Source organism: Rhagoletis pomonella, unplaced genomic scaffold, assembly GCF_013731165.1.
Source record: "Rhagoletis pomonella isolate Grant_MI unplaced genomic scaffold, Rhpom_1.0 Rhpom_scaffold_00009, whole genome shotgun sequence".
NCBI classification, from domain to species: domain Eukaryota; kingdom Metazoa; phylum Arthropoda; class Insecta; order Diptera; family Tephritidae; genus Rhagoletis; species Rhagoletis pomonella.
Window position 1 is genome coordinate 40644919 of NW_023458563.1, and position 19309 is coordinate 40664227.

Genomic DNA, 19309 nt, shown 5'->3' on the forward strand with positions numbered 1-19309 from the left:
CAGCAGCTTTGTTGTTTTTCAGCCGCGTTATTGCTATACGTACCTCGCCATAGTCAGGCGGTGGAACGTCGACTCCGTCATCATCGACTGCGGGCTCGAGTTCTTCTTATCCACAACTTTCCGTGCTGCTTCCATTAAGTAAGGCGGAAAAGTGTTCCCTCCATAACTTAAGTATGCTCTGGACATCGGTTACTAGGTCACCATTGTTGTTCTTACAGGAGTACGCCCTGGTCATGAAACCTTCCGTAAGTCGCCTAAATCTCCGGTAAAGTTTTCGGGCATTCTTCCTGTCGGCCAGCATTTCAAGCCCTTCGCACGCACGTATTTTGGCCTCTCTCTTCTTATTGCGGCAAATACGTCTCGCTTCCCTCTTCATATCCTTATTGCGGTCCCACATAGCGCGCGTTCCGCCCGATCGCAGCGTGGCCCTGTAGGCGGCATATTTTTTCTCTGCAGTTTCCTGACACTCCTCATCGTACCAGTTGTTGTTTCGGGCTCGCTGAAATCCGACTTCTTCGGCGGTGGTACTTAATGAGCGGGAAATGTGGTTCCACTGCTCGCATATGTCGGTTTTTTGAAGAGTGCACTCTGAGAGCAGGTGTGAGAGTCGAGTAGCGAAGTAGCAAAAGCGCTGGCTGTCTGTTGTGATTGTAGCTTTTCGACGTTAAGCTGTATGCTTGTTTTATGTTTTATGCTTGAACCTAGTACTGCATACTACCATGTTGCGGGCCCCGGTGAAGTCAATCAGCCTCAATCCGTTGTCGGACGTTTCGTCGTGGAGGCTGAATTTTCCGACGGTTGACGAGATGTTGAAGAATCTCGCTTTGACGCGGATTGTGGCTAGACGCTCGTCCACCGGGGTGAACGACAGTACTCGGCGACGGAGTCTCTCTCCCACCACAAATCCAACTCCAACTTTGCGCGCCTTTACATGGCAGCTGTAGTAGACGTCGCAAAGCCCAAGACACTGTTTGCCTTGCCCCGTCCAACGCATTTCTTGGATGGCGGTGATGTCAGCTTTTTTCCTTACGAGGACATCAACCAGCCGGGCAGAGGCACCTACCTTCCCCATTAAGGGTCCGGACATTCCAGGTGCATGCCTTTAAATCATAGTCCTTTAAACGTTTGCCACGGTCGTAATCATGGGGGTTAGGGGTCTCATCTGAGGCTTTGCCTTGCTTCTTCACTGGAAGTAGTTTTTACTTGGCGGGTCCCGAACCCAGCGATATAAAAATTCTACGTCGGAATTTCGTTTTCTGCTCCGATTTATCACGTCGTTTACTCCGAAGGCTTTATTAAAACTTTAAACTATGTGATTTTTTGCCATTTTTCGCAATTTACTCGAAATTTTGAGGGAGTAGAAGTCAAACGGACCTCGGGTTCAGCGGGTCGAATTACTTGTCGGTAGGTGGGTCTGGTTAAAAGCACACAGCAATTTTTTGTGTTCTATGTATAATATGTACTTAAATATGTATGTATGTATATACCAATTATTATTCTGATTTTTGTTTACCTGGAAATTTGATTTCAAGTATAAAAACCAGTAAAAAAAATGTATTTACTGCCGTCAAACACCGTTTTCTTAAATGGTAGGAAAGAAGCCATTTTGGTAGGTTTTTGAACCAGATCTTGGTAGGAAAGAGAGTTTTTCAGTGGTAACCCTGATCATGGGATATGGCACAAATACAGGAATTTAAAGAAAATACATATAAATTAAATAAATTACTAGGACGGTCCCGTACAATACAGGACGGTTGGTCACTGCATGTATAGTTGAAGCGAGAGTTTTTTTTGCGGAATTGCCATTTCTCCACATTTTTGTGATGCAAAATTTACCAAATCACTACATATTATAAAACAAAGTCACTTTTTCTGTCCCTATGTCCCCTTAAATGCTTAAATCTTGAAAACTAAGCAACGGATTTTGATGCGGTTTTTTTTTAATAGATAGATTGGTTGAAGAGGAAGGTTTATGTCATTATAATGTGAAGAAATATATAAAGGGGGCGTGGCAATCGGACAAAATGTGGTAAAAACCCATAAATTTTTTGTTTACACAGCCATAAATCATAAAAGAATCCACCGATTAAAATGAAACTTACTTGAAGTTAAACTTTGAAATATTTACATTCGTTCTGCATCAAAAAAAATAGTTGATTCATATCTTATTTAACCAAAATTGTTTAAACAAAAGCAGCACTTTTTCCAAAAAAAGCTGTTTGTGTGTTTGTTCGCTGTCAACCGAATGAAACATTAGAAGTTATGCGGGAATCTCACCCCACCTCATTCATGTCGAATTAGATTGTATGGTGAAAGAACTCGGTACGTATGTATGTAAGTACATATGTACGAATCTCTCGCATAATTAAATTTCGGACGTATGTATGTATGTATGTATGTATTTTCAATTCATGTCTTTATTGCCGTACTGAATTCCATTGCATTGAGGGTTTTTATACAGAAAACCCAAATTTGAAAAATTTTTAGTTGTGAGTGTTTTTTCAGCGAAATAAACCGCTCTGTTCACGTTCTATATTAATAAATCGCACATAATTAAAATACAGTTTTTGAATAGTTTTTATTGATTCGGAGCGCGCGTTAGATATTCCAAAGATAGCAGGAAATCTTCATGGTATAAAGAAAGGGGAACTGTTTTACTCCAAATGTAACGCGTGCGGGCCACGGGCAGTAATGAATAAATCAAAACTACGGGATCGATTTTAATCATTTTTTCAGTGAGTGACATAGGCCTTATATTTTATTTCCGTGCGAAGCCGGGGCGGGTTGCTAGTTGAGAATAAAATACAAAAACAAAGGATTTTTGGCCCAAATTAAAATAAGTTCATGTGTTTTTAATGTTGTTATACTTTTAATGCAATAAATTATTGCATAACATTAGTTAGAAAATTTTAATGTTAAAACAAAAAAATATAGACAGCATTAGTTTGTTCGAAGTAATGCAATCAAATTGTATTAAGAATTCAATTTTCAAAATTAACGCAATAAATTTGGAAAATTAATGTATTAACATTAAAATGCTAACGCATAAAAATGTACGAGTTTATTAGTTGGTGAATTATGCAGGACGCGCAAGAAGTAAGGTCAAGTATTCGTTTCGGCATAACTACTATGATTAGACGTGTTATAAGCAGAGAGCCTTAGCTTGAAAAAAATTTGTTTTTAACAAGCCCGGAAACAATAAATCCAGGTGTTTCACGGTTAACATTCCTGAGGGTCAATTCTCGTTCTGCGTTACTCGCAAGTGATAAAAATAACACTTTCTGAAAATCCTTTCCCGACACTCCCGATAAAACCGCAACCCCGCAAATTCCCAAAATCTTCCCTAAAAACGATGTTTGAAAAATGCACTTTTAATGTTTTATTGAGACGAAAACGAACATCAAAGCAAAACAAAATAATCGGAAGATGCCAGATCTTTCATTATTATTTTTATTATTTAAAATTTATTTGAAAGACATAAACATTTTTGTCAAGTTTCGATCGGTTTGCAAACCACGCCACACACGTTGAAATCTCAACCGATCGTTTCAATTTGTTGTCTTTTTGAAGCCTGCTTTAGAAATAGATATCGTGATCCACGGGATCCGCGGTACAACTCTGAAAAACGTCGGGATGGTCGGGTTCGGGACTTAAATATCGAATTTCGGGATGGGCGGGATCGGGATTAAATAGTTATTATATTATGTACATATAACAGTTTCCGCGAAAGCCTTATCTTTTCAGTGTGTATTCACTAATTAAATTTTTTTATATTTATAGGTTTACAGGTTGTGCTAAATTCGATCTTGCGGGCAATGATACCACTCCTACATATTGCGTTGTTAGTATTATTTGTTATTATTATATATGCCATTATTGGTCTAGAACTGTTTTCGGGAAAGCTGCATAAAACATGTCTTCGCCCGGACACAGGTTTGTTTGATTTTATTTTTAAGAGCCAAAATAAATCTCAAAGTTTTTTATATATTTTTTTCTGATGTTCAAAGGCGAGATAATGGAGGATGAGCATCCCTGTGGTACAGGTTTCCGATGTCCTGACGATTATGTTTGTCATGAAAAATGGGACGGTCCTAATTATGGAATAACAAATTTCGACAACTTTGGTCTGGCCATGTTAACTGTATTCCAATGTGTTACACTTGAAGGTTGGACAGATGTATTATACGACGTAAGTCAAAGCAATGTACAGACATTCTCTGAAATATATGAGCGATTCACAACGGTGTCGTAAGAGTCGTATTGTTGTATGTCGTAAACTTTAAAAGCTTAAATAAATGTTTAGAGAACTTGAAACGACAATCAACTATTTTTTAGCACTACAAAAAATCATAATATGACTTTGATGGTACTTTGCGAACTCCCTTAATATAATTCTTAGCCGTTTAAAGTTTACGACATACAACGATACGACACTTACGACACCGTTGTGAATACCCCAATAATAATATAATAACACAATATTTTTTAATTATTTTTATTCCCTATTTAATAGATACAAGATGCCATGGGTAGTACCTGGCAGTGGATATACTTTGTTTCAATGGTTATCCTAGGTGCTTTTTTTGTAATGAATTTAATTCTTGGTGTGCTGTCTGGTGAATTTTCAAAGGAACGAACAAAAGCAAAAAATCGTGGAGATTTTCAGAAACTTAGAGAGAAGCAACAAATTGAGGAGGACGTACGGGGCTACCTGGATTGGATTACTCAAGCTGAAGATATTGAACCAGATGTGGATGGTAATTTAACGCAGGATGGTAAAACAAAACAGTCCAATGAGATAAATTCGTCGGATCAATTGGAAGAAGAAGGCCAGGAAGTTCAAATATCTGAGTCGTGGTGGCGCAAGAAGAAGAAAGATTTGGATCGTTTAAATCGTAGGATGAGGAGGTCCTGTCGAAAGGCTGTGAAATCACAAGCCTTTTATTGGCTTATTATAATATTGGTGTTTTTAAATACTGGGGTTCTTGCTACAGAACATCATCGTCAGCCATACTGGCTTGATGAATTTCAAGGTATTTGTTGTTTTTTCTACAATTTTAGTAAATCCATGTCAAGTGAACCGCAAAAGGTATTTCGTTGCATTCTTATACAAGGCTTTCTCGCTTCTTACCACTTTAAGCGCCGGAAGAACCAACAGCCAATGATAAAATGGATTGTGTGACTTGCAGATTTGCACTCAAATTGAAACATTTTGACTTAAGTTTTAGTCATGTAAATAGGGTGAACGCTGAAAAAATTACGACTTCTCTCCGTTATTCTTGTTTTCATAGATCCTGTGTGGAGGGGAATCAAAAAGATCGTGGAAATTATTCCAAAAAAATATTCAAATCCGTTGGAGCCATCTAAACTAAAGTTCTCGCTGGAGAAAACTACCATTTTCTAGTCGTCCTTCTAAGAAATGCGAACCGTGGTTCTTAACGTTTTGCATTAATTGCCATTTTCTGAAAGTAATTCACAATCTAACTTGTTGCATCATGAACACCATCGTTTATCTTTAGTTTTGATCCACTTTCGTGACAATAAGAAGCTGACCTCGTGACCAGTGCTGCCAACTATTTTCGAGTAAAAAAATCCATATGTTTATAAAAGCCCGCTAGAAAAACCTAAATTCCACAAAACAAATGCTGAGAAATAAGAAGGTTTATATCAATTCGTTTTTGTTCCGGCTCGAAGGACCAAAACGTTCGTTGCAGAGCTGAGTCACTTGTTCCTTACCTCTCAGCAATGCTTGAACTACAAATACTCTTATTTTAAAATTCTCTACCCCTTACCACTGGTGGGGGGAAGTAGAGTCTAATAAAATAAGAGGTTAGTACTTTCAATATTAAAAGTTTTACCCCTTACCGCTGGTGGGGTCAAGTAAAACTTTAATAAAGAAAGAAGAATGAAGATTATTAAATGCTTTACCTCTTACCTCTGGTGGGGGGAAGTAAGGCATATAAAATAAAAAAGAGAAGAAGAAGAGTGTTATTTGAGAATCTTTTCGGTTCTGAATGTTTATTAAATACTAGATTGCTCTCACCCGCTTCGCTGAGTGCATGAAATTTCTGCGTGCTACATTATGTGTATTTTCAATAAGACTCAGTATACTTAAAATATGCCAAAGACAGAAGATTTAAAATTTTTTTAACCATCTTCAAAATATTTTCAAACTAAGACTTTCTTAAACCTCTCTCTTGTTATATGTTTTCTTATTTACATGTAGTTTAGAAATGACCCAAATATAAATAATTCATTGAAATTATTGAATAGTTTGAATTAAATTTTTAAACAGTTGGCGACCTTTTTAAATCACTTTCGCCTGACAATTAAAGTTGAATTTGAATTTTTAAACATGTGGAAACCCTGCTATACATATGTAGCTTAGAAATAAAGCCTTTTCGAGACTCTTTCGATTAATATCGTAATAACTCATTTAACTTAGTTTGAATTTAGTTTTGAAACAGGTGGTAAGCCCCTTCAAATACCTCAGAAAATTCTGCATGTTCATGCCGAACATTTCAAAACACTCTTACTTTTGACACATAAACTTGAGTATAATCAATTTCTTTCGACTTTTAAAACAGGTGGCATCCCATTTCAAAATATTTTCCAACGAAAACCTTATTCTGGGTTATCGCTGAAACCATCGTAGTCCGATTTTCGTAAAATCTACGAAAACACGATCACTGAATCCCAATGCATTCAAAGTGTGTGCTTCATTCGTATCTATTCAGAATTAGTGATAGCATTTTCGTAGATTTCGAGAAAATTCGGCCTACGACGGTTTCAGTGGTAGCCCTGATTAAACCCCTTTCGTCCAACACCGATATTATGAACATATTCCAATTACTTGATTCCCTTAACTCAAGTGGCAACCTTCCTACATTAGTTTAGAACTAAAACTCTTTTCAAAAACATTTCGATTGGTACCCGTATTTTAGTAATTAAATTAAATTTATTGATTTTAATTTTTAAACGGGGGGGCAACCATTGTAAAACACCTCATTACTTTTGTAAATGTTCAATCTGCAGATTTCGTAATAATCTTTCGTATGCTAGCCATATTTTAATTTTTCAGATAGCTTGCGAATAATTAATTTAAATTTGACTTTTCAAACAGGTGGTAACCCTTTTCAAAATATTTTCAAACAACATTTTTTTAAGCCTCTTGGCATACATTTTTTAATATAATTTTCAAATAAATAATTCCCTTACTTCAAGTTGAATTTGATTTTTTAAACAGGTGGCAGCCATCCTTCATGAATATGGAAGTGATTTAATATATCTCCATACCAAGCTCCAGTACCCTATCACAAATATTTCCTGAGATATGCAGTATGAAAAATTACGTTTGTATGGGGAGGTGCCACGCCCCTCGTCTAATCGAGATTAAATCTATCCTATATTTTAAGTTGGGCTAAAAGACACCAGTGTACAAAATTTCATGATGATCGGTTGAGTAGTTAAAGCGTGAAAGCGTAGCAAACAAACAAACTCACTTTCAGATTTATAATATTAGTAAGGAAGTAAGGATTTTCTTACTTTACGCTTCCTAACTACCCAATTTGCCAAACGACGTCGTAACGACTCGTTTTGGTGAACAATTTGTTCGCCGGCGACGGTCGCAAACGACTCGCCGGCGAACTCGCCGTCGGATGAAAAGCACACTTCGCCGGCGAGTCGCAAAAACGACTTACCGGCGGGTCGCAAAAACGACTCGCTAGCGGGTCGCAAAAACGACTTACCGGCGGGTCGCAAAAACGACTCCCCTGCAGCCCGCAAGAACGACATAACAGCGAACTGCAAAACGACGCTCAAAGTTGCTAGAAAATTAAAAACAATTTTTTTAGTCTAAAATAGTTTAATTTAATTCATTGAATTTTTTTTCAAAGTTTTTTAAATATACATAAATACTTAAATATTAATAAAAAAGAAAAATAAGGTCATAAAATATAAACAAAAATTTTAAAATATTTTAATATAATATAAGTTTTAACAATTAATTTTTTTGTTACTTCATTTTAGTTATCTTTAAAATTAATTAAAATTGGGTTTATTTTTTAACAAGGATCATGTAGTTCAAAATTAAAGCAATGTGCAGTATACATACAAACATATATATGTATATATAAAAAAATTTCAACAAGCTTTCATAAAAATTTAAAGCTTTTTAATCTGCATTTAAGAAACACATAGGAAGCAGTTTTATAGTCCATAAAATGTTAATATAATAGAACACAGAAGTAACACAAAACTCACATTGATTTTTGGTGTTATTTTTTTGCGGTACTGCGCATTTTCATCCATATGAATTTTATGACAGAAAATGCATGCTTTGAGGCACTTCAACCGTGTATTCTATTATACATACCAAACTTCAATGGACTTTAAAACTGCTTCATATGTGTTTCTTTAATGTAGAATAAAAATCTTAAAATTTTTATAAAAGCTTGTTAATTTTTTTTATATGTACATACATGCATATGTATATTGCGCAATTTTGAATTTTGAACTATATGGTCCATGTTAAAAAACAAACCCAATTTTTATAAAGATAACTAAAATGAAGTAACAAAAAAATAAATTGTTAAAACTTATCAATATGACAGATAGTATATTTATGCAGACGACTGTGAAACATTTCTATTATTCCGTTTTGAGATCCTGTCTCCAGCATAATGGAAATATCTTTTGGTTATTCGCTCTATTATTTCCACAGATTCGTTGAATTTTTGCTGGAACGCTTCTGAAATAATATTTAAAGTATATTAATCATTTTTGAGAGCTGGGCATCAACAATTGAAGCGTACTTCTACCTTCTGTCACCTGAAAAAGACTTGCGTGCCAAATGAACTTTTCTCTCAAAGTTTACACTGCTGGCAAATGTAAATAAGGATTACAATTTAAACACTAATTAATCCGACTAAAGTAAAATCTGTGGAAAATTAACAATAAAATACTTTTTTCGCAAAATCTTTAAAGGACCCTTTTATTTCTCAAACAAACCTGGGTAACAGTTGTTCGTCGCCACGCTGTAAAGTAAAAGTACAGTTTTCTACCAAAGTAAAAAAAAACATTATTCCCACAAATTTTATTTTTTATTAATAAGGCCAATAGAGTGAACTTTACCTTTATAAAAAAAACATTTTATATGAGAAATATTATGAATACTGGAAAAAGATGTAGGTGGCTTAATTTTCTGAGCACAAGTGTACATTGTGGATTCCATATTCTGTCATGATAAAAAATTGTCATAATTAAACGGTTTACTATCCAAATGAATGACTTTTATTTATGCCTAGATATATACAAATTTGGGCGTGGAACTTGTCCAACCTAGACCGAAGGTTCCTCAAAAAACTTGTAGGTTCGAAGAAACGGATTCGTTTCGAGTTCACCCAACCGACTTCACCAGAGCGACGTCGTTTCGAGTTCATCAAAGTGACTTCGCCAGAGCGACGTCGTAACGACGTCGTCTTCGCCCTGTGGCAAATTGGGTAATTGTATATGTACATATGTGTGTGTGTGTATGTATGTATATTTACAAAAGATAAAATAAGAAACCAGTGCATTGGTTCTTATGGTATTTTGGTTGTGTGCCTCTGCTACATCTTTGCATGTAAAGAATATTGATATGCAATGTATTTTCTATTTGTAGCACAATAAGGGTTGCTTTGCAGCATTGACATTTTAATGTTTCCCGTATGCGCTGCATTTTTTGTGTGTTTATATTTTTACAACTGATAAAGGATCAACCGATTCAATATTTTATTGTTTCCCGCGAACGTTTACCTACTTAATTACCTACTTTAGTGTGTCGAATGCACTGGACATTCTTATCGTATCCCTGCAAAAAATGGGACTAATCCGGGATGACTCCGGGAGCAATCGCAAAGGAGCATGCGACTAATACCACTTTTGATCTCTTTATATGGAATCAACTGATCGCTTTTGTTCGGGCATGTCCTATGAAGACACTAATTGTTCACCTTTATACCCGAACGGGTATAAAAAGCGACTAGTCACCTTAAAAAAATAAAAATAAAAATTTGCGCCAGCTGAGATTCGAACCGGGGTGCTCAGTTTTGTTAGGCGAATACTCTCTCTGTGTGCCAACGCCGCACATGAAATTTCATTGACTAAGAGCGTACATATCATTAAATCGTTAATAGTACCAGTTAGAGATGAGTTGGGGACTAATTGATCTCCAATTATACCCATAAGTGATGAGTCGAGACTAATTGACCTCCATTAGTACCCGTATGAGACTACTTGCGACTAATTAATGCCCAATTGTACCCGATTGAGAGTAATCTCGGAATACTCTCTTTAGAGATTAGTCGCACAATTTTTTGCAGGGATCTTTGTGTTTGGATACATACATATGAATTTATATATGTAAATGTAAGCGTACAAATTATATTTTCTTCTATTTATATTTTCTTCAGTGGACTGTATTTTAGTTTTGGTGCAAGTGCACAATTTTTATCTTTCCTTTGTATATTCAAGGATTGGAAATGTTTATTACAATTTTAAGTTTGAGTATTTTTAAGACCCAGGCATATATGTATGTTTGTATATATTCACACATGTTCAAAGATGTTTGAACAACAAGGGAAGAAAAAAATATGTAAATGCATATTATGACACAAAATACATAATAATAATAATAATAGATTGGCGCTTACACATATGTTAGTGTTTGGCCGAGCCTCTCCTCCGATTTGTGACGTGCGCCTTGCTGTTGTCACACAACAAAACAGAAATACACTCGGAGGTTTGCCCTTGCCTGCCGACGGACGACCGCTGTTAAGAAAAACCCTTTTGTCTATATTTTTTTGCGATGTTGCTTTGACCAGGGCTTGAACTAAGGCGTTGCGGAGTGGAAGCGCGCACTGCTTACCACTACACCACAGCAAAATACATATTTTGTCGAAAAAGCATAAAAATGATTATTTTGGTAATAAGTTAATTCATTTTTACATAATTTCATCCAGCGAGGTTTGTTTAATTGACAAAAAGAGGAAGCTGACAAACAACGAAAAGTTCCGTTATTTTCTAGTAAAAATTGTAATATACTCGGAAAAATATTTTGACTGTTGTTTTCCAATGGCACAGCTTAGCGCTGAACCGGTTTTGGTGGTCGAAAAATTCAATGAAAATTTACCGAAAGGGAGAGAATCTTTGCGTTCGTTTTGAGCGAAAGCTGTTTAACAGTTTCCAGGTGTGTTGTGAACTGATCAACGAGTTTCATTCTGCATCTATTGCAACTGCTCAATATCCACAAAAATAGTTTTTGTGAAGCAATATTTTCATTTTTGTCATCTTTTAAATATTGTCCAACAACGTCTTGTGACGCAGAGCGTTCATTTTCATAAGTATGTACAACTTTTTATGCGATAATCGAAAAAATTTTCGTCGGAAAATATATATTGTATACATACATACATTTTTTGAGCATATATCGAGCATATTTTTAATATGTTGGAGTAATATTAATGATCATATAATTAAGTTTTTTGTGCATATTTTTGTCTTCCCTCCTCTTCTTCTTCTTTTTTGGCGCTGTAACCGCCTAAGCGATTTTGGCCGAGTTTAGCAAAGCACGCCAGTCGTTTCTCTTCTGTGCCAACTGACGCCAATTGGAAACGCCAAGTCAAGCCAAGTCCTTCTCCACCTGATCTTTCTATCGCAGTGGGGGCCTCCCTCTTCCTCTGCTACCACCAGCGGGTTCCGAGTTGAATACTTTCAGAGCTGGTGCGTCGGTGTCCATTCGAACGACATGGCCAAGACAGCGGATCCGCTGCATTTTGATTGGCTGCATTATGTCCATGGCGTTGTAAAGCTCATACAGCTCATCGTTCCATCGTCTGCGGTACTCGCCATCGCCAACGCGTAAAGGCCCGTAAATCTTCTGCAAAATCTTTTTCTCAAACACTCCAAGAGCCGCCTCATCGGATGTTGTCATTGTCCATGCTTCTGCGCCATATACCAGCACGGGCATGATGAGTGACTTATAGAGCGTGGTTTTCGTACGTCGAGAGAGGACTTTACTCCTGAATTGCCTACTCAGTCCAAAGTAGCACTTGTTGGCAAGAGTGATTCTGCGTTGGATTTCCATGGTGACGTTATTATCGGTGTTAAGGCTGGTTCCCAAGTAAACAAAATTCTGTACTTTCTCGAAATTGTAACTGTCTGTAACGTGCGCGAATATGCTGACTGTTTGTTTGATGGCAGGAGATACTTCGTCTTGTCCTCGTTTACCACCAGATTCATTTGCTTTGCTTCCTTATCCAACTTGGAAAAGGCAGAACAGACTTCGCGGTTTTTGCTACCGATGATGTCGATATCATCGGAACAAGCCAGCAATTGCACGCTCTTGTGGTAAATTGTTCCTGAGCGGTTGAGTTCTGTAGCTCTTATTATCTTCTCCAACATCAGATTAAAGAAGTCACATGAAAGGGAGTCGCCCTGTCTGAAAACCCGTTTGGTGGCGAACGGCTCGGAGAGATCTTTCCCAATTCTGACGAAGCTGGTGGTATTGCTCAACGTCATTTTACACAGCCGTATGAGTTTTGAAGGGATACCAAATTCAGACATAGCGGCGTATAGGCAACTCCTTTTAGTGCTGTCAAAAGCGGCTTTAAAGTCGACAAATAGGTCGTGAGTGTCGATTCTTTTCTCGCGGGTCTATGGTGGATTTTCCGGGTCTAACGCCACATTGATAAGGCCCAATCAGTTCATTGACGTTGGGCTTCAGTCTTTCACACAATACGCTCGATAAGACCTTGTAACCTATGCTTAGAAGGCTGATCCCGCGGTAGTTGGCGCGAATGGCGGGGTCAACTTTCTTGTAAATTGGGAGGAGCACACTTAAATTTCAGTCGTCGGGCATGCGTTCATCTGACCATATTCTGCACAAGAGTTGTTGCATGCACCTTATCACCTCCGCGCTTCGTACTTGAATAGCTCAGCTAGCAGGGTGTCAGCTCCGGCAGCTTTGTTGTTTTTCAGCCGCGTTATTGCTCTTCGTACCTCGTCATAGTCAGGGGGTGGAACATGGACTGAGGTCTCGGACTCTTCTTCTCCACAATTTTCCGTGCTGCTACCATTATGTAGGGCGAAAAAGTGTTCCCTCCATAATTTAAGTATGCTCTGGACATCGGTTACTAGGTCACCATTGTTGTTCTTACAGGAGTACGCCCTGGTCTTGAGACCTTCCGTAAGTCGCCTAACTCTCTGGTAAAATTTTCGGGCATTCTTCCTGTCGGCCAGCATTTCAAGCTCTTCGCACTCACGTATTTTGGCCTCTCTCTTCTTATTGCGGCAAATACGTCTCGTACGTAGAGGGAATCAGATCCCTATAGCCGGCCCACATAGCGCGCGTTGCGCCCGACCACAGCGTGACCCTGTAGGCGGCATCTTTTTTCTCTGCGGCTTCCTGACACTCCTCATCGTACCAGTTGTTCTTTCGGGCTCACTGAAATCCGACTACTTCTTCGGCGGTGGTACTTAATGAGCGGGAAATGTGGTTCCACTGCTCGCATATGTCGGTCTGTTGAAGAGTGCTCTCTGAGAGCAGGTGTGAGATTCGAGTAGCGAAAGCACTGGCTGTCTGTTGTGATTGTAGCTTTTCGACGTTAAGCTTTCCTTGCATATTTGGGCGCACATTTTTTGCTGCACATAGGCGGGAGCGTATCTTGGCTGCAACAAGATAGTGGTCCGAGTCGATGTTTGGGCCTCGGAGTGTATGTACGTCTTGAACACTGGAAGCGTGCCTTCCATTTATCACAACATGATCGATTTGGTTTCTCGTTTTTCGATCCGGAGACAGCCACGTAGCTTGATGGATCTTTTTATGCTTGAACCTAGTACTGCATACTACCATTTTTCGGGCCCCGGCGAAGTCGATAAGCCAAAATCCGTTGTCGGACGTTTCGTCGTGGAGGCTGGATTGTCCGACGGTGGTTCCAAAGATCCCTTCCTTGCCCACCCTAGCATTGAAGTCGCCAAGCACGATTTTGATATCATGACGGGGGCAGCGCTTGTGCGTGCGCTCCAAGCGCTTATAGAAAAGATCCTTGAATGCCTCATCCTTCTCTTCCGTCGGGACATGGACGCAAATGAGAGAATGTTGAAGAATTTCGCTTTGATGCGGATTGTGGCTAGACGCTCTTCCACCGGGGTGCACGACAATACTCGGCGACGGAGTCTCTCTCCCACCACAAATCCAACTCCAACTTTGCGCTCCTTTACATGGCAGATGTAGTAGACGTCGCAAAGCCCCAGACACTGCTTGCTTTGCCCCGTCCAACGCATTTCTTGGATGGCGGTGATGTCAGCGTTTTTCCTTACGAGGACATCAACCAATCGGGGAGAGGCACCTTCCCCATTAAGGGTCCGGACATTCCAGGTGCATGCCCTCAAATCATAGTCCTTTAAACGTTTGCCACGGTCGTCATCATAAGGGGGGAGGGGGGGCGGGTGGTCTCATCCGAGGCTTTGCCTTGCTTCTTCAGTGGAAGTAGTTTTTACGAGGCGGGTCCCGATCGCACCGAACAAACCATTGCTGGGACGGGTGTGGTTTCGCAACCTAATACACGTTTATATAGCGAGCCCCTTGCTCCAAGCAGAAACCCGCTTGCAGCCGCGCCTACTGGTGTGAACATACGCGACAGACTTCAGTGAGCCCTTTAACCAAATAAGTCGGAGTGGCCCCACCGAAGCTCCCTCTCTTTCTGCCGTGACCCAAGGCTCCACTCGGATTGGTTACGGCATCTTGCACATGGGTTGCTTACGTTGCCCAGAGTGCGCGAACGAGGACGGAAGAGTCGGGATTGAGTATAGCCATGCAACCCACCGCAACGACTATACCCCATTGCACTGTCTTCCCTACTTATAACAACAACTATATTCAACAATTTTATTGAACTTGAGGCCGTTTTTCATGAAAAAATATTGTGGAGAAGTAACAATACTTAATTTATAAAAATAGTAGAAGTGATAGCTATTTCGGAGATCACCACATCTCCTCATCAGACTTCTTCTGTGGGATTCGATCCAACGACCCCAGCTGACTCAGCCAGTTGCCTACACACTGTGCGAAGTTCGCTTTATAAACTATTGTTGCTTTTTCCACTTTTTTCACATGAGCCAACTACAATAATACAGCTATTCCGCTGAAATTCACACTTGATCATGTGGTTCTTGGTTTTGTTGGTTTTTGTTAAGAATTCTATTTTGAGAATACATATTTAACTTTTTGGTGTGTTCGTCCTTAAGTTATTTGTTTTTATTATTATTTTTTATTATTATTTATTTATTATTATTTATCCACAAACAAGATGCTTACAAACTATTTGACAAATATATACATAGAATAAGGGTAACCCTTATTACAAGTGCCTTATGAGTAAATTCTTAAAAATAAACTTAGAATAAGAAAAATCGAAGTCTAAATTAGAAGAATAAGCATTTATTTGGGATAGAGTCTTCCTTAAAGGAGCATTCATCCCATAAACAGTTTTAACAACACCCACAGAAAACAATTCATTACAATGAAGAATACGTGAGGGAACTTTTAAACGAATTTTTATATGAAGGTTCGGGCAATCTATAGATCCTGCAATTATATCAAAAACAAAGCCCATCGATAACAGAATACGACTGGACATGAGACTTAACAATAAACAAAGAGAGCGATAGGACCGAATAGGGTCTACAAATTTCATCGAGCGCAAAGCAAAGCGTATAAAAGCCCTCTGAACAGACTCCAATCTGTTCACATGGACTGTATGAAAAGGTCTCCAAACAATTACCGCGTATTCCAACCTCGACCGAACTAAAGACGAGTACAACAGTTTGAGAGTATAAGGATCGGAAAATGAAGAGCAGTTGCGATGAATAAAGGCCATCATCGCGAGCGATTTAGAAACAATAAAGTTTATGTGGGTGGTGAACGTGAGCTTGGAGTCAAAATAAACACCCAAGTCTTTAAAGTCAGTAATTGATTTTAGCGAAACATTCGAAAAAGAGGCATAATGACATTTACCTATATTAAGGAACAAACGATTACGCGCACCCTGGAGAATGAATAAGTCTTCTAGACTTTTAATTTTATAATATATCTTCAGGCCATCCGCATATAGAAGAAAGTTACACTTAGAAAAAGAGGAAGATACTACTCTGGCGAACACCAGAGGAGGAAATAAAGAAATAAGACGAGACATTATCAAAACGAACAACACAGCGTCTATTATCCAGATAGGAATGTGATCCACTTCAGAAACTCGGAATGAAAGCCCAGACCTTAAAGTTTAGCTATCAATATTCGATGAGACATCCTGTCAAAAGCCTTAGAAAAATCGGTGTATATAGCGTCAATTTTGAATCCCTTTTGAAAGGTTTCCAAACAGCCCTCTGTAAAAGCAGCTAAATTGGTTAAAAATAGCAACTTCCATTATTGAGTTTTTCCAATCGACTAATTCTATGCGCAGAAAAATATTAAAAAACAAGCTCGAAAAAGCACTTAAAGATAAACAAGAGAGTTTAAGCAAGTCGAAATACCATAAATGTAAACAAAACAAGTAAGAAAGTCTAAGTTCGGGCGGAGCCGAACATTAAATACCCGGCGCAAGTATTAAATATGTATATGTTTTCCACCTTTCCGAAAGCTACATGATAAGCCGGCGTGTATAAATTTTAAGTAAACTAGCGTCCTTAAATTTCAAAATATTGAAATTTCAAGCATTTCTGAAATTTACCGTTATATGAAAAGCGGCCGTAATTTTAGTCCGATTTCAACAATTTTCAATGGTTTACTTTTATGTGGCAAGCACAATAACCATACCGAGTTTGGTACAAATTGCTAGAACGGTTAGCGAGATACATATACGTGATCATAAGTGGGCGGTGCCACGCCCATTTTCCAAAATTTTATCATAAACGTATTTCCTGGCAAAGAATTGTTGCAACCATCATTTTGAATAAATTAGCTTTAATATTTACTGATTTATCGAGGATTTCGTATTTCTCGAAATTACCGTTATATGGGATGTGGGCGTGGTTATTGTCCGATTTTAAAAATTTTCGGCCATTTGGTATGCTGTACCAGGGCCAACAACTGTGCCAAGTTTGGAATAAATTGATGCAGCGGTTACCAAGATATACACATGTAACCATAAGTGGGCGTGGCTACGCCCATTTTCAAAAAAATGTTAATATTCTTATTTTCCGTCTAAAATTTATTATAAATATCAATTTTGAGTGAATTATCTTCAGTAGTTACTAAATATCGCAGTTTTTGTATTTCTGAAAATTACCGTTATATGGGAGGTAGGCGTGGTTATTGTCCGATTTTGCCCATTTTCAATACCATCTGTCCTACGCCCGAAAGAAGTACACGTACCAAGTTTCGTTAAGATATCTTAATTTTTACTCGAGTTATCGTGTGCACAGGCGGACGGACAGACGGACGGACGGACGGACGGACAGACAGTCACCGCTTAATCGATTTCTCTTTTCATTCTGATCATTTATGTATACATTTGTCTATATCTATCTCGATTCGTTTTGCCTGTTACAAACAACCGTTATGTGAACAAAGTTATAACACCCTTGTGCACAAGTGCGCTCGGGTATAAAAATATACAAACAACCAGGGGCGTGAACCGGATGAAAAATTTGGTCGGTTCGGTTCAGCGGTTCGAACCGTTTTTGCACTGTTGAATTGGTTCGTCAAAGCGGTTTTTTTGGACTTTGAACCGGGGTTTCGGTTCGGTTCAACGGTTCGAAAAACAAAAAAAAAATAACGCGCAAGTTTAACCCTTTCCCTGTATTTGTACAATATATTGTACATTTAATATTTGGTATGATTGGAAGCGTGCTTCTAAAAATCTTATCAATATTTTTGAAAACAAATTAAACTTTATGAAGTTTTGGAACGTCCCGAATAGTTTACGTGAATTTCAAAATCGAAATCGTTTCAAAAATATTTTTAAAATTTAATTTAAAAATATACCATTTTATAAAATTCCAGTCACACGCAAGTTGTTGCAATTTACTGTACAAAAATTACGTGAAAGTCAAGTAAAATCGCCAATACAAGCACATAGTATGGAAATATGAAAAGTATTTCATCATATAAAAATTCTATAATTAAACTATCATGATTTAAAACTGTTTTTTCCGAGTAGTCATAAAAAATGTACAATATATTGTACATTTACACTGAAAGCTTGTTAGTGTTTTGTACAATACTTATATTGTACAAACGTCCGCAAAGGTTGCAGTTGAACAGGCAATTAGGGTGGTTTGTGCCGTGGTTTTTGAAGAGCTTTTGTGCTGTTGTTGCAGCAGAGGGTAGGTTTTTGATTTCTTGATCTACTGAAGGCAGAAAAACCGGGAAGGTTTATTAAAACGGGTCATTTGTATTTTATATTGGAATTGTATCTGAAATTTTTCAAAATTTCTTTATATAATTCTCATCTCATGGAGAAAATTTAAAATTTTTTAATGCAAATCTTAACTAAACATTCTTAAAAAGATATCAAATATTCATTCCAACATATCTGCAGTTTAGTCAATTATTTTGTACATACCCAAGTATATTTTTAATGAAATAAAAGTTTTATTCCGTCAAACTTAGTGAAATATTTATTGAGTATTCTTGAGTGCTTTTACTCCTTTGCGGACTTTTGTACAATATATTGCACAAATTTGAGGTAGCCCTAATAGCTATCCTAAACAACTTTTGAATATTTTTTTTTATTTTTGGTATTATGAGGCTCTATGAACCTTGTAATTACAGGCAAAATTTTTATATTCATCAGGGACGGATTTGACCGGAAAGGGTTAAGTGTCAAGTGCAACAACGTGCAAGGTTAAGGGTCAAGTGTCTGTCAAATGAGATGGGTTGCCTTTACATTTGATATTGTCACATGGTAAACAAACATGGTAGGTATTACCGCGTTTACCAAAAAGAAAAAAGCGCGTATATTTATCTATTGAAAATTGGTTGAAACGAACCTTTAAACCTTTAAAGAAAGTGGTTTGGTTTTCGGTTCGGAACAAACATTTGTGGAAAATTCCGGTTCGGTTAATGGTTCAGTTAATTAATAGAAAAAAGCGGTTTTCCGGTTCAAAACCGGTTCACGTCCCTGCAAACAACAATACATGTGCTGGACAGTAGAACGGAGAGAATCTGTATGTAAATCAACACGGCATTGCATTGTTGTTGTCGGACGAAGTACTGGTAGCGGATCGACGAACAATGACATGAACACATGACACCTACGTTATTGGTTTT

The 19309-nt window shown here is 37.9% G+C and overlaps 1 protein-coding gene across 2 annotated transcripts in view; it reads left to right on the top strand.

The window, feature by feature from the left end:
• The window catches only part of LOC118745787 (muscle calcium channel subunit alpha-1), a gene marked incomplete at its 3' end in the record, with an annotated part of 467188 nt that overhangs the window by 139622 nt on the left and 308257 nt on the right, over positions 1-19309 (top strand). For both annotated transcript variants that reach the window (XM_036479462.1, XM_036479461.1), the window contains 3 exon segments: positions 3781-3933; positions 4008-4189; positions 4514-5033. In XM_036479462.1, coding sequence (XP_036335355.1) covers positions 3781-3933; positions 4008-4189; positions 4514-5033 — 855 coding nt within the window.